The sequence below is a fragment of the Mytilus trossulus genome, unplaced genomic scaffold (genome assembly GCF_036588685.1).
Source record: "Mytilus trossulus isolate FHL-02 unplaced genomic scaffold, PNRI_Mtr1.1.1.hap1 h1tg000024l__unscaffolded, whole genome shotgun sequence".
In the NCBI taxonomy this organism is placed as follows: Eukaryota; Metazoa; Mollusca; class Bivalvia; order Mytilida; family Mytilidae; genus Mytilus; species Mytilus trossulus.
In genome coordinates, this window is record NW_026963290.1 from 7841925 (window position 1) to 7856329 (window position 14405).

The window sequence follows — 14405 nt, forward strand, 5'->3', positions numbered from 1 at the left end:
GATTTTTTCACATTTAATGTTATCAGTAAGAAAAATATTGCCAATAAACAATCATACCTTCACCTTGGGTGAAACACTATCAGATTCAAACAGAATGCATACATTTCATGTTTGTACATTACTTATAATCAAATATTTATATAAAATAAGCACAAATTTGTACCACTGCAACCAAATATCCATTTTAAATGCACTGCATACAAATTTTCAACCGCTAATTCTTCAAGCTTTTGGACAGACTTTCCCAATAATGCCCATTGCTCAATAGAGTTTTGAGAATTATTTAATTTTCTTCTATATCACACATGAGAATTCAAATTTCAAAATAGCAGTGAATGAGATTCATAAAACATATATACATCTGTATCTGAATCAAAGTGCCATAACAAAAGGTTGTTTGGAATTATCCTGCTAGCAAGGCAGACTTGTTATGGCCCAAAATTATTTAGTTGTCCTTGAAAATCAAAATGGGGCATTCAGATATAACAGGAGAAATTGTCAAAGAAGATCAGGAATATCCTTTATCTTTCTAAAAACACTTTTTACTGACTGCAAGGCCCTAATGGGAGTCAATGTCGCTAAAAGTCCCTAGTCTAGTACTACACCATCTTTACTGACTGTGCAAGGCCCTAATGGGTAGTCAAAGTCATTAAAAGTCCCTAGTCTAGTACTATAACATCCTTACTGACTGTGCAAGGCCCTAATGGGTAGTCAAAGTCATTAAAAGTCCCTAGTCTAGTACTATAACATCTTTACTGACTGTGCAAGGCCGTAATGGGTAGTCAATATCGTTTAAAGTCCCTAGTCTAGTACTATAACATCTTAACTGACTGTGCAAGGCCCTAATGGGTAGTCAATGTCGTCTAAAGTCCCTTGTCAAGTACTATAACATCTTAACTGACTGTGCAAGGCCCTAATGGGTAGTCAATGTTGTTAAAAGTCCCTAGTCTAGTACTACACCATCTTTACTGACTGTGCAAGGCCCTAATGGGTAGTCAATGTCGTTAAAAGTCCCTAGTCTAGTACTATAACAACTGCTGCAGTAATATATCATGTGTGACCAAAAGGAACTTAAGCCAAATCCATCTCACTTTGCCTGAGTTAGTTGCACCTTAGTTTTTTTTTCTATTTTCTAAATTTAACAAGGGATTTCTAACATAAAATATGAAATGTTGCTTATTTTTGTCTTCAATGATTACTGCATAATGTAAAATTTATAAATAAATATATAAAGGGAAATAACCACAGAATGGCAAATGTCATTGTGATCTTATGCACCATAAAAGTAACTCGTACCATTTCAATGTGTAAGAAGTGAATTAAAATGATATGTCTGTCCAATACCACCACTTATTTTAATCCAAGTGACATCAAGTAATTATAAGGTTTGATGTAGAAAAAACATCTGGAAAGGAAAAGTTTTGACTAGAAGACCAGCTTTCAAGTGTAATGTTTACTTATCTGTACCAAAAGCTTGAAGAATTAGCACATATTTCATTGTATAATAAACAATGATGTTCAATAATAAATACTTTAAAATTTAAGAATCTTTTGATATTTGTACAAGCACAAAACTCTATAACAATATATATCAAAACAATTTACATAAAAATAGTAAAAGTTTAACAATAACAAATATGCATACTTGACACCACTCTCACATAAATAACTAAGGATATGGGTAGCACTAATAATTTACCAGTTGTGGACATTCATTCACAGTCTTTAGTACATTAATTCTTGTTCATCATTTTGCTTTCTATGCATTTTTATATAAAAATTAAGCTTAAAACCGATTCTCCAGCATCGAAGCCAAACTTACAAATATTATTTGATTTGACCATGATTGTTGTAGTAAATATAGACAGCTATACTTAATCACTAACAAATGACTTTTTTATCCATGATTCAAAAATACTACTTTTCAATGTGGGCTTCTATTTCTTCTTGATCATTTGGCTTAACAACAAAAATTCTTAAAAAGAAAAGCAAAATAATGTATTTTCAAGGAATAGCTTACCTGGGTTATATTATTATCAAAATTTAAAATGTGACTGAGCATTTATTATTGCCATATTTATCCTGTAACGATCAAAGTATTGGAACTTCTGTGCTGTTTTTATAGCGATTAGAGTGCATACATGCATTATTTAATAACTCATTCCTTACACATAAAATTATTATGTCAATCATTATGTTGTCAAGATACAAATCCAATCAAAAAGTAAAACATCATCAGTATGATTGTGATCAACTTTATAGCTTCCCATTTTTTTTTTTAAGAGTTTACAACAGATAGACAATGGACAACAAGAGATGAGAAAGCTTTCACTTTGACAGATAAGCTAAGATGTTAAATACCATTATCTAAAGCTTTTACCAGGCCAGGTGAGCTAAAATGTTTAAAAGCAAAAATTTCAATTTGTACATTTTTTTTCTCAATTACTTAACAGTTTGCTGTACGGATATTTTCAATAACTCATCTTAAATTAATAAGAAAATTGTATACATTGAAAACATTAAAAGAACTTTGCATAAAATCTACTGATAAATATCCATAATGTGACTATATCTAAGAAAACTGACCATTCTTTGACCACTCATGTGTGCCTTCATTATCAGTCTCTAGTTACATCAAATTAAATAGAATCCTCACAAGTAATATCAGTCTTAAAGTAGACAGTGCAAAATTTTGATTTGAGTTATGTGACAATTTACTTTTGAGTATGAGGTAACAAGAGCCTACTGTATTTTAAAGCTGACATCATATAACACTTCTATTCATCATGTTCACAAAAGTACATTCACACTGAGAAAGACAATAGTACAATAAAAACATACATCACATATATACAAGATTAATAGTCGTACAACCACGACCAGTTTCAACGATCAGATCTGACAGTACTACGTAGAGAATCAAAACACCATTGTTCTTTGTCCGTAAAAAACAATAGTAAAGAAAAGCAACCTTTGAAAAATAATATGCTGTAATTTATTCAATATCATATGAAACACTCATTTCAAAACTTTCTTGTGTTTGATCACACAAGTTTTTAAAAGCAGTTAGTGAAGATACAACCCATAACAGTTGTTAGCTGAACAGGGAACCAGAAACATGTTACAGACCAAATTATTCTGACATAATGCCTTTGTAAACAAGTATAAAACTTAATGCCCCTCCACTACTGCAAGGGCATAAAAATATGAATTGATAAAGATCAGACCGTTATAAAACTGTAGTAATAGACAATGAGGGGGAATTTATTAAACAAACTTTGAAGAGTGAAAAATGGAATGTTCAACTTACATGTAGTAGTGTTAGCAAACACCAGGTGGAGCTGTTTTGCAGTTAGTTATTTGACAACTGCAAGCTCTATTTTATATTTATTTGTATTAAGTACACCAGTCATAGAAAAAAATTACCTGAGCAAGCCACATAAAAGTGCATAAAAGCCTCTTCACATATCAAAAATATCAACACAAAAGTCTTTACCCAACAATCTTTAATTGTTTAGATATAAGACAGTTTATTAAAAAAAAAGAAGATAAAAAGTATAAGAAAGTACTTTTTGGTTAACTCATCAATATCTTTTGAATTATTCTTAGATTGTTTAATCTTGATATTTCAAAACTTTCTTCTACAAAATTAACACAAAAAAAACGAGAAAAACAAGCAAACAATTTTATTTTTAAACACTATTTTTGGAAAAGAAAGAACGATTCAGAGGCAGGTCACATGAAGATTATTATAAAATGGATGTCTTTCAACTTTATGATATTTACAAAGACTTAAGATGTTAACATTTTATGGAAATTTTTGGCTTAAATGAGATCAAAATTAAATTCATAATGGAAATTAGTATAGATATTTTTCTAATTTATGGTTGCTTAACTCAGGGTAAGATCTGTATAACTTTGAATGAGTTCTTGATGTTTTAGTTCTTTTTATTAGTTTAAACAGCTTAAAATAATAAAAGAAAATACTGGACTAAAAGATCAACAATTTAAATATAACAAACCAAATACAGAATAACTGGTATAGACAAATATTGAATGCTGATGCAAAACTTTGTATTTATTCTATAGATAAAATAAAAGGAAATGGAGAATTTTATGGAACTTTTAGACAGAAACCAATTATTTTGAACCACCTTTTCATGATGACAGAAGTTTAACCTTTTGTTTTCAAAATAGATCTGACTGACATTAATAAAATAAAATCGTAAGAGTTCTATGGATTTGTGTGATGTATACTGTTATAATTCAATAAATGATATAGCTATATACTACTGTTATAAATTGATTCCAGACAATAATTCTTCACAAAGCTGAGTGTATTGTCCTTTATCGCCAGAGATCCGTCGTACCTGTAATCCATTATATGTAACCCCTTCACAAACCTCTAATTCTAATTCTACGTCTGAGTTTTCCACTTTGTAAACAGTGTCTGAACATTGATAGACTCGCTCGCGTTCTCGTTCTATGACTCGTTCTCGTTTCAATAAGATTCTTTTAATTTCTAACTGAATGTCTTCTACAGTTCGAGTTGAAGTCAAATTAATGTTTGAATTTGATTTGATACTTGGTTCTTGGGAATGAAGGCGATGAACTAAATCTCCATTGTAAAACTGATTCATTTGAAACTGTACAAAATTATTGGTATCAATATATGGTGAATGCTGTAGTTGCTGGAGATATGCTATTTGAGTGTTGTCCCAAACCGGTTCTGCGGCAGGGATGTTTGCCAAGTTTGTATTTACAATATTACCAAATACACGACAGTTTAAGGGTACCGACTGCTGGAATGTTTGATAATGCCCTGTGCGTTGATCTGATGCTTGTTGAGCAGGAGTACTATGAACAGTTGTTGCCTGCTGATGAGATCTACTCTGTGTTGTTGTATACGGCTGATGTTGTGAGCTGTGTTGTGTTGTATACGGCTGATGTTGTGAGCTGTGTTGTGTTGTATAGGGCTGATGCTGTGAGCTGTGTGTTGTCGTCGTGGTAAACTGTCCTTCAGGTGAACTATGTGACGTGTCCGTGTGAGAATCAGAGTCCTCCATTGAAGGATCACTATCAGATGTCACATCAGTCACATGACCATGTGTATCGGTAATACTGATTTGCGGCTTTTGTGCAAATTTTTGCTGTTTTTTATCACAGATATTATCTTGAACTTGCATTTCATCCTCACTTTCACATCGAGGCGACTCATCAGCATGATCCTGTGAATCTTCACGAATAGATTGCAGATTCTGGAAATTAGCTAAATTTGGTGGTGGACTGCTCCTCTGATGAGCTGGCTGTGGAAAGACTTGGAAGAGTTGATTATAACTCTGAGGTGGAGAGTCTGCTGTCCTCTGATTGGCTGTGGGTGGACTATTCCGATTAGGATTTTGTAGATGCAGTCTCTGTAGATGTTGATATAGTTCTTGACTAGGTTGATTGTGTCGCTGAAAACTGGGAGACCCAGGCACTAATGGGGGTGAGGGAATAGGGGAATGCTGAATTGATGAACCCTGAAAAGAAACAGATACAACTTTATTAAGTTTTTTTTTTTTCAATACAAAAAAATAATAAGTGTTCAAAGTTTTATTCGTTTCTGCTAAATGCTCTACCATATTCTCTGGTTTACGTTTTATCAAGTTGAATTCAAATAACTAACATATATGTCATGAAGTACCTCTACTTAATCTTATTAATCTCACTATCAGTCAATGAAAATTGTATCTTTAGGTGTAAAAATAAGTACATAAACTAAATAACTGACATAAACTGTGAAGCTATATGAAGCAAAACAAAATAAGATTACATGATATTATATGGCAGTCTGTGTAATTAACCTTCTATACTTATACACTCCTAAAAGCAATAATTGAATTGATAAAACTGCAACTATAGGAAAAGCATGAGTAGTACAGGTGTGTATAGATACTATATATAAACAAGTGGCGTCAAAATTACACTAGGTTTTAATTACATTTTGTTAGTGTCTCTGTAATTACTTCTGAATAACAAAAGTTATATTTGTCAATATCGAACTTGACCTTCAATTTGTCATCTGTAACAACATACAACAGTTTGAAAAGCATTGGTTAAAGTCACCAATATTGAACTTGACCTTAATTATTAAGGTCAAGTTCAATATTGGTGACTAAGTTAATTTCAATACCAGTTTAGGCAGTTATGTCATATAAAAACTTTTGAAAGCGGGAAATCACGTATCCATAAAAAAACAATTCCCAAATCAATGAAAACTGCTACCAAAGAAAATAAATATTTCTGTTAATATACTGCTGAAAAGTATCTCCTCATTACAAGTAAAGAATAACTTTTAAGATCTTGACACTTCTGAAACTCCTTGATGAAATATAACATAATAACTGTCCATGTCTATATAATTAAAATAAAAGCACAGTTCTAAAGCATATCTTGCCTAACTTGAGTATAAAATAAAATAATAAAAAAAACACGCAAAAATCATGCACATTTATTTTTAAAGGCATGCCATAGATATTCCACAACATAAATGTATCTACCATATACATTAAAGTATGACTCTTTTATCTACCATATAAATCTAAAGTATGACTTGTTTATTCTTAAAAAAGCTTTTCTATTGAATATTGAATAGCTGTTACTCTATCAATTACCCAAATATTTTGTGTACTGCTTTCAAATACTGCTTTTTGGTACAGTCTACAAGCAAATGAAAATTGTTGGGTTTTTTTCATAGGATAATTCGTATTGCCTTGCATCTATAAGAAAAGTTAGTGCATCTACAGCCCTTCAAAGTCTGGTAACATTTGTAATTTACACATAAATTTACTAACAAAAATGTGATCTAATTTTAAATGTTCTCAAGCATGAAATTTAGGTCAAGGTGAACTCAAGTAAGTCTTGCTTTACAATATGATAAAGACTCTACTGATATTTCTTCACATAAAGCATAACTTATTAATAGCATTACAATCCCCAATAGATGCACATATTTAACATGTCTATGGGGGAAAAGAAATATATGTAAGAACTGAAACAACAGAAAATGACAAACAAAAAGTTAGAACTCAGATTGATGAAACTAGATGGATGAATAGAATGGTGTTTAACATCCAGTGGCAAATGTTACAAATCATGACAAGAAGAAGATAAAAGTTGATGTGATTTGATTGTGCAACCCCTTTACACCTACATACTCATGAATGTTTTATGGGTATGTTCACATAGAAAGAAGACAGCAGGAATATGTCAACAAACCAAATTCTAGCAAAACAAAAAGGAATCTGAGAACTTTTTATCTGCTTTACTTGTCATGATTGAATTATGTTGCAAATGTAATATAAAAGTTTCCAATAAAATTAACATTATATAAATGATCAATACAAATGAGGTCAAATCAGATGAACCATACCAGACAGACATTCACACCTTAAAACCATATCATACACCAAATATAGTTAACATATTTGCTTATGATATAAGAGAAAGACCTAATTTTGTGCTTGAATTTAAATGAATCACAAATTTGAAAAACATACTTTTGTGCTAACTACAATTGATTAAATAGGTAAACCGTAATTATTTTGAGAAATTTCATTTTCTAAATTACTAAAATTGAGCATTGAATGAAATTTACCTCCCTTTTACAGTGTTAACACTATGCTTAAAAAATACATGAAACTGTTGGGTTAATATTGACTTATGGTACAACATAGATATGCTAAGGAAGGAACAGATAGACAGACAATCAGATAAACAGAGTGAAAACAGGCACCGCTGACTAATCAACTGGGCCTTATAATGATACATGAATTAAAAGAAAAATAAACACAGGTCAAGAAAGGTAGAAACTGATGATGAAATAGACTGGAAATTTTACCATGATAAGAATATATTTAATGAAAACTTTAATAAAATAAAAAATACTGAAAAACAATTTATTTTCACAGATACTTTATTTCTCACTTTACACTTTCTAGTCTATTTGGCGGCTATTTCAATTTTCTAAATGGTGTTTAACCAGGAAACATCCAAGTGTCACATATTCAAGATGAACAAGTGAAACTGTGAGCTACTGCTCACTGATGATACCCTTACCTCAAGTGGATAATATTAATAGTGTAAAAGTATGCAAGTGTTCGGTAAACAGGAAGTTGTCGAGTGATGAATCTGAAAACTCATCACACAGTATAGCTGACTTATATAAATCCTGAAACCAAATTTCAGAAATCCTTGTATTGTAGTTCCTGAGAAAAATGTGACGAAAATTTTCAACTTGGCTATCATGTGTAAAATCATACAAGTGTTCGGTATACCGGAAGTTGTCAAGTGATCAATCTGAAAACGCATCACACGGTATAGCTGACTTAGATAAACCCTGAAACCAAATTTCAGAAATCCTTGTATTGTAGTTCTTGAGAAAAATGCGCGAAAAATATTCATGGGAAGGACGGACGGACTGACTGACGGAAGGACAGACAGAGTTAAACAGTATACCCCCCCCCTTTTTTTTAAAGTGGGGGTATAATTATATTTGCACTATCTTTTTAATAGCAAAAGTCGCTAAAATAAATCACGGGCGAAAATAAGTTGGTTTACAGTATGCATTGTGATGTCATCCTCATTCAACAAAGTTCCATAAAATATTTGAGTTGTAGTAAATAATTGTGAACAGTGGTGTGAATGAATGATGACTTTCATCTTCTTTTCTGTAAGTGATATGATTCTATTAGTGTTGTGGAATTTTTTTATGATGAAATAATTTTTATTGCATTCTGTTGTAATTGAAAGTAGTAATAGTTTTTTTTCAAAGATTTCATTTATGTGTATGCTGGTCCTTTCACTAAAATCCTCAATTCTGTGAGTCTGCACAAAATAATACACTAATAAACTTATTCAAAATAACCATTCCAATGTATTATTAAATGTTATAATAAAGAGCTACGCCCCTCGCTTTTTCAAAGACCAAAGTTCCATAACTCCTTAAGGTTAAATCTCAAATTAATAAAACTCAAAAGAGAGCTCACTTCGATAGATATAAACAATTTACAGAAGTTTCATGCAAATTGGTTAAAATGTTTAATAGTTATTGTCTGTAATGACAGGCAGACAACAGTATACTCTAATACGTCCTTTAAACAGGCATGTGAAAAGAACATTTTATGAAAAGACTGATGCTTAAATAGAAAGAAACAACATTTTATGAAAAGACTGATGCAAAAATAGAAAGAAACAACACTGTGTTGGTCATTTTAGTAACTTATGTGTGAAAGTGACAAGTCAAATGCATAACAATAAATTATAATTAAAATGTTTTAACCCAAAGTTATTTATAATCGACCTTCACCCATGCATAACTCCATTACCATTACCATACTGTAAAACAACAAGTTTTTCTCAACCAATCGACATGCTCATGATCACCACAGAAATAGTCTTTCTTACGATATCTTATAAAATACCTTCCCATACATAAATGCAGTGAAATATTTACAACATGCCTTTCCAATGAACATGCTTGAAGCATAGTTTTATTATATTGCATTCTGGAACCTGATTATTTTGGGGTTAAAATCATTAATGGTATGTAAAGTGGTGGTAACTTTCTACCTCAACAAACTGATTTTATCTTAGCTTTCTGGCTATTCAATTTTTATGTTGTCTTATCAGATGTCTGTTTCCTTAAAACAAAAATGTTTGTAGCTCCAGATATTTCTTATCATAACACAATGTGTGTGTGCTTATAAGACCTGGCCAGTTCATCTTTGGCAATATCATACAACAGTAATTAAATCAACTTTCAGCGTGCTTGGCTAGATGATGACAAACAGTTTTAATAGCTGGAGGAATATAGTTTGACAAAGTTATTGATGTCTAGAAAATTTTTAACCTCATGAAAAGTAAACATTTATATATTCTGTTGACATTCAATTTTGACATTTTATGCGTCGTCAAAAAGGAAGTAACAGCTAACACTTAATTTATATTTAAAATGACATTTGTTTCCTAGAAAAAAAACATGGCCTACATGATATGAATTGAAAACGTTTGTCCTAAAACTCATTTGAGATATTTATTTTCTTAAAATGTATTAATGGTATAAATTCAATAATTACATAAAAATCTCAAATAGTCATTTGTCTTGATTCAAACCTGTTTTATGAAAATCTACTTTTCTTCAGGGATATACAGAATGGTCTACCAGTTATAGATTCTAGGAATGAATTTTGCAGAAGATTTAAAGATTGAAATTGTTTCTACTGTATGTTGAAAACACAAATATATAAACAGATCTCCAAGGAAATTTATTGACAGGATGCAATGAATTCACTGTTTCTAAACAATACAAAGATTAGAAATATAATGCAAAGATTTTAAAAAAGATTACATACAAGTTACGATATTGAGTCGAGTAAAAGATTCACACGTTCCAGAATGCAATATAAATAGACGGGAGACGATGAAACACAAACCTGTGTCACAAATACTTAGGATAAGACTTTTGGTTGATTGATTCATAGTCCTTAAAACAAAAGATAATAATGCACACAAAAAACTCAAAATAAATGCATACAAATTATGAAAATATGATACACAGAAAAATAATATTAGAACATAACTATAAAACACATGATGCAATATCTATATATATATCCTGAAACTAAATATGATTGTTTAAAGATTTGTATGTTTAAAGGCTTGTCTCAGATAAACTTTACTTTCATGTGGCTAGCTAGAGCCAAGAAGCCTATTTCCACAATAAATCTAAATCATAATCTGCTAAACTTTTCTATTGCTGACCAATAGATTTTAATATTTCAGAATTCTACAAATGAGAAAATATTCGATACCTAGAAATGTATTTGTTTATTTTTCTTTTTACATATTGGCACATTAGTTATGAAAAAACACTATAAAGGGACATAACAAGATAACTGTGAAAGTGACTCCAAACCGTTAAAGTGCTGCCACCCAAATTTTAACGGTGTCATTGATAGATCCTGGGGGGTTCCCCCCCTTTTTTTAGGGCTGATCAATGCATTTGAATGGGGACATATAGTTGGAACCCCCCTTTTTAAAAAGGCTGGATCCGCCCCTGGGTGTTACATAATTAAATTGTGTATAACTTTCAAAACATTTGGTTGAGGTAACCTTAAGTTAGAGAACAGAAACTAGTTTTGGGATATACATAAACTGACAAGGGTTAATTCACCCTTCCCCATGGTATGTCATCAAAAACAATCCCTTTATCATGTTCCTAAATTATCATTTTTTTTCCTGAACAGGAACCAGGAATGCATCAGTTAACCTTAGTTTAATATCAATAAGTCCTATTACTATTTTCTAAAATGTTTCCATTGATACTTTGCCAAATTTCTAAGTTTTGATTATAGGATGAATTTCAATGTAAGTGCAGTTTTAATCACCAATCATGATTTTTAAAAGGAATCATAAATTTAGCCTTTTTTACTCAATGTTTGTGACAATTTATCCATATTCATTCCTTTGAACATATTTTCTTATTCTCTATTGTTATGAAAATAAACAATAAATTTCCCTACCTACATTCCCAATCTTTAACATTTAAAATCTTGAAACTTTAGATAAATATATTATTATGCTAACCTGGCATTTAGTATGGTTTAACAGTTTTATAGTATGCCTGCTTTTAAATCAAAATGGCTGCTGTTGCTAAAAATAGGGAGAATAAGAAAATATGTTCAAAGGAATGAATATGGATAAATTGTCACAAACATTGAGTAAAAAAGAAACAAAATGCTTTTCCACAGGCTTGCAAATGAATAACACACAAGAGATGACAATGAAGCTTAAGTATAATCCACACGTGTACACACCTGTAATGATTGATGAAATCTGTGTAATGAGTGCTGTTGCTGAAGTTCTGATTCTTTCATTGGATCACGATTCCCTACATTATTCTGAAAAATAAAAAAAAGAAGAATGTTAACAAAATATTTTACAATTTAATGAAAAAAGAAGTGAAAACTCTCTGTTTGTCGTCTGTTCACTAGGATACAGAGATATAGGATATGTTTAAATAGCAGTTACTCAATGAATAGAACAAAAACACACCAAGAAAATATGGGTCAAATCTAACAGAGACGATCAAAGATCTGCATAGTCATTTGCAAGCCTGTGGAAAAGCATTTTGTTTCTTTAAAGGCAGTAATTTATTTGCAAGCCTGTGGAAAAGCATTTCGTTTCTTTAAAGGCAGCATTTCATTTGCAAGCCTGTGGAAAAGCATTTCGTTTCTTTAAAGGCAGCATTTCATTTGCAAGCCTGTGGAAAAGCATTTCGTGTCTTTGAAGGCAGCATTTCATTTGCAAGCCTGTGGAAAAGCATTTCATTTCTTTAAAGGCAGCATTTCATTTTTTCAAAGACTCTCAACCAATTTCAAGAGAGATAAGAGATGCTCAATAATTTTATCTGTAAATGTATGTTTTCCTGAAGTATGATTTGAATTTAAATCAATATTTTCTTTTCATCTTGGTTGATTTGTGTCAATTGCCACTTTCAACATTATTTTTCTATTCATAGCCTTCAATTTTTATTGGTGGATTGAGCTGGAGAACTACCAAACTTCTGTGGGAAAACTGACGATCATAGTCAATTAAAATTTGAGTTGAGTGCATCTGCCTTGTGCAGGATTAAAATTTTCACCTTGAAATGTTAAACATTCCAGGTGTATGATGTAACAGCCTGTGTTTACCTGTTATTTTTATTTAAACATCTATATGTATTCATGGTATTACTGTTCATATTTGATTATCAAAAATCTATAAAGATCTAAATATTAAAAATATTTCAATATACAAATATAAAATATTTCCATACTTGTAATTCTTGGCATTCATGTTGTAACTGTTTAAGACTAGTTGAACTGTTATTTCTAGATGTAGACTGTAACGTCTGATTGTAGATCTTTTCTAAATGAAGTGACTGAAACTTGCTGAGATTCTGTAAACCATCACTTGCCCGCCGTACTGGAGAAAATCTCTCCGATGGTAAATGCAACGAATTTATTGGTTCTCTCAATGTACTGCACGTAGGAGCTGAAATAAATAGACAAATTTTTCTTTTAAAGATTTATTATTTAAAATCAGATATTATATGTCAATTATCAATAAATTATTTCAAAATTTTCAAAATTTTTTTTCTAATCTACCAGTACATGAAACGTTATAGATTTTACCAAGCACGCTTAAAATTGATAGTGCATACCCTCATTAAATGATTCCATGTTCCTTTAGCGCTATACCTATGTGCTTTCTTTAAGTGCTACAGTCTTACATAGTTTTTAAAGAGATAATAAGCACAACTTAAGTCTATATGTACTAACAACTATTGTTGTTATAAAAGTTCAAGCTTGAAAAATGTAGAAATATAAACCAAAAAATTACAATATTCAACATGTTATTCATGGAAACTTTAAAGAAAATCAAATTTCTGACAAAATGCACACCTCAAGTTTATCTACTAACTCCCTCATAAACAATACATTATCACACCGCGGGTAAATAATCATGTTGTGATTGGTTTAACACAGTCACATGGTGACCCCCAATGAGACCATAGGGGGTTAGTAAATTTCATAGGGGGTTCATGCTGCGTTAATGGTGACGTCATCTATTAATGTTGTTGTGTTTTATTGGTTTTTTTTCCAACATAATGCAGCAGAAAAAGTCCAGCGTGCGATAAATTCTTTATATGGTTAACTACTGACCCCCTATGGATCTGTAGGAGTCAGAAGGGAACCATATAACTTATAGTGTTCTCACAAGAAATGTTTGAAGGAGTAAAATTCATAGCCCTTATCTTTTTATGTTGAGTTATTGTATAATTTGTCACTAAACGTCATAGTAAACGTGTCACAGTTTTAGCTACAAAGGGAGTTCATATGGGAAATTGCAGTCTATATTTACAGAAATGAAACCTGTAAATATGCTTCTGCCATACAATAACCCCCTATTGACAGCATGTTTTATATTGTCACAGTTTTCCAGTGCAAGGTCCAAATGCAGACATAACTCAATTTTTTTCAAATATTACAATTAAAGAAGAATTCTATTTCTCAAGAACAAAATAGCAAATTCTGACCCAAACTATCTATTCACATTATGATTTTATGAAAACTATTAGTTTACTTTTCTTTTTTTCTTTCTTTTTTTTTTTACATAAAACAACTGCTATCCAAAAATATTTCTGTTGTGTATTGCAAAGTTACCACAAGCTTTCGTCATTTTTATTGGTCAAATTTAAATAAATAGAAAATTTGATATTTAATTGAGCAATCAATCAGGAAAGCCATGCAAACAAACTTTTGTTGCTGAATTTGAATCTTTTTACTTAATTCCAACCCTGAAACACTGAACAAAAGTAT

The 14405-nt window shown here is 31.1% G+C and overlaps 1 protein-coding gene across 3 annotated transcripts in view; it reads right to left on the reverse strand.

Annotated features, from left to right (window-relative positions):
• The window catches only part of LOC134698944 (serine/threonine-protein kinase SIK3-like), a 48583-nt gene continuing 34178 nt past the window's right edge, over positions 1 to 14405 (reverse strand). For 2 of the 3 annotated variants that reach the window (XM_063560626.1, XM_063560625.1), the window contains exons 14-16: positions 12860 to 13077; positions 11859 to 11942; positions 1 to 5522 (exon numbers count right to left, since the gene is read on the reverse strand). In XM_063560626.1, coding sequence (XP_063416696.1) covers positions 4296 to 5522; positions 11859 to 11942; positions 12860 to 13077 — 1529 coding nt within the window. In that variant the 3' untranslated portion in view covers positions 1 to 4295. Of the gene's footprint in view, positions 5523 to 10475; positions 10526 to 11858; positions 11943 to 12859; positions 13078 to 14405 lie in introns of all 3 variants that reach the window. The other variant, XM_063560627.1, reaches the window with a different exon arrangement.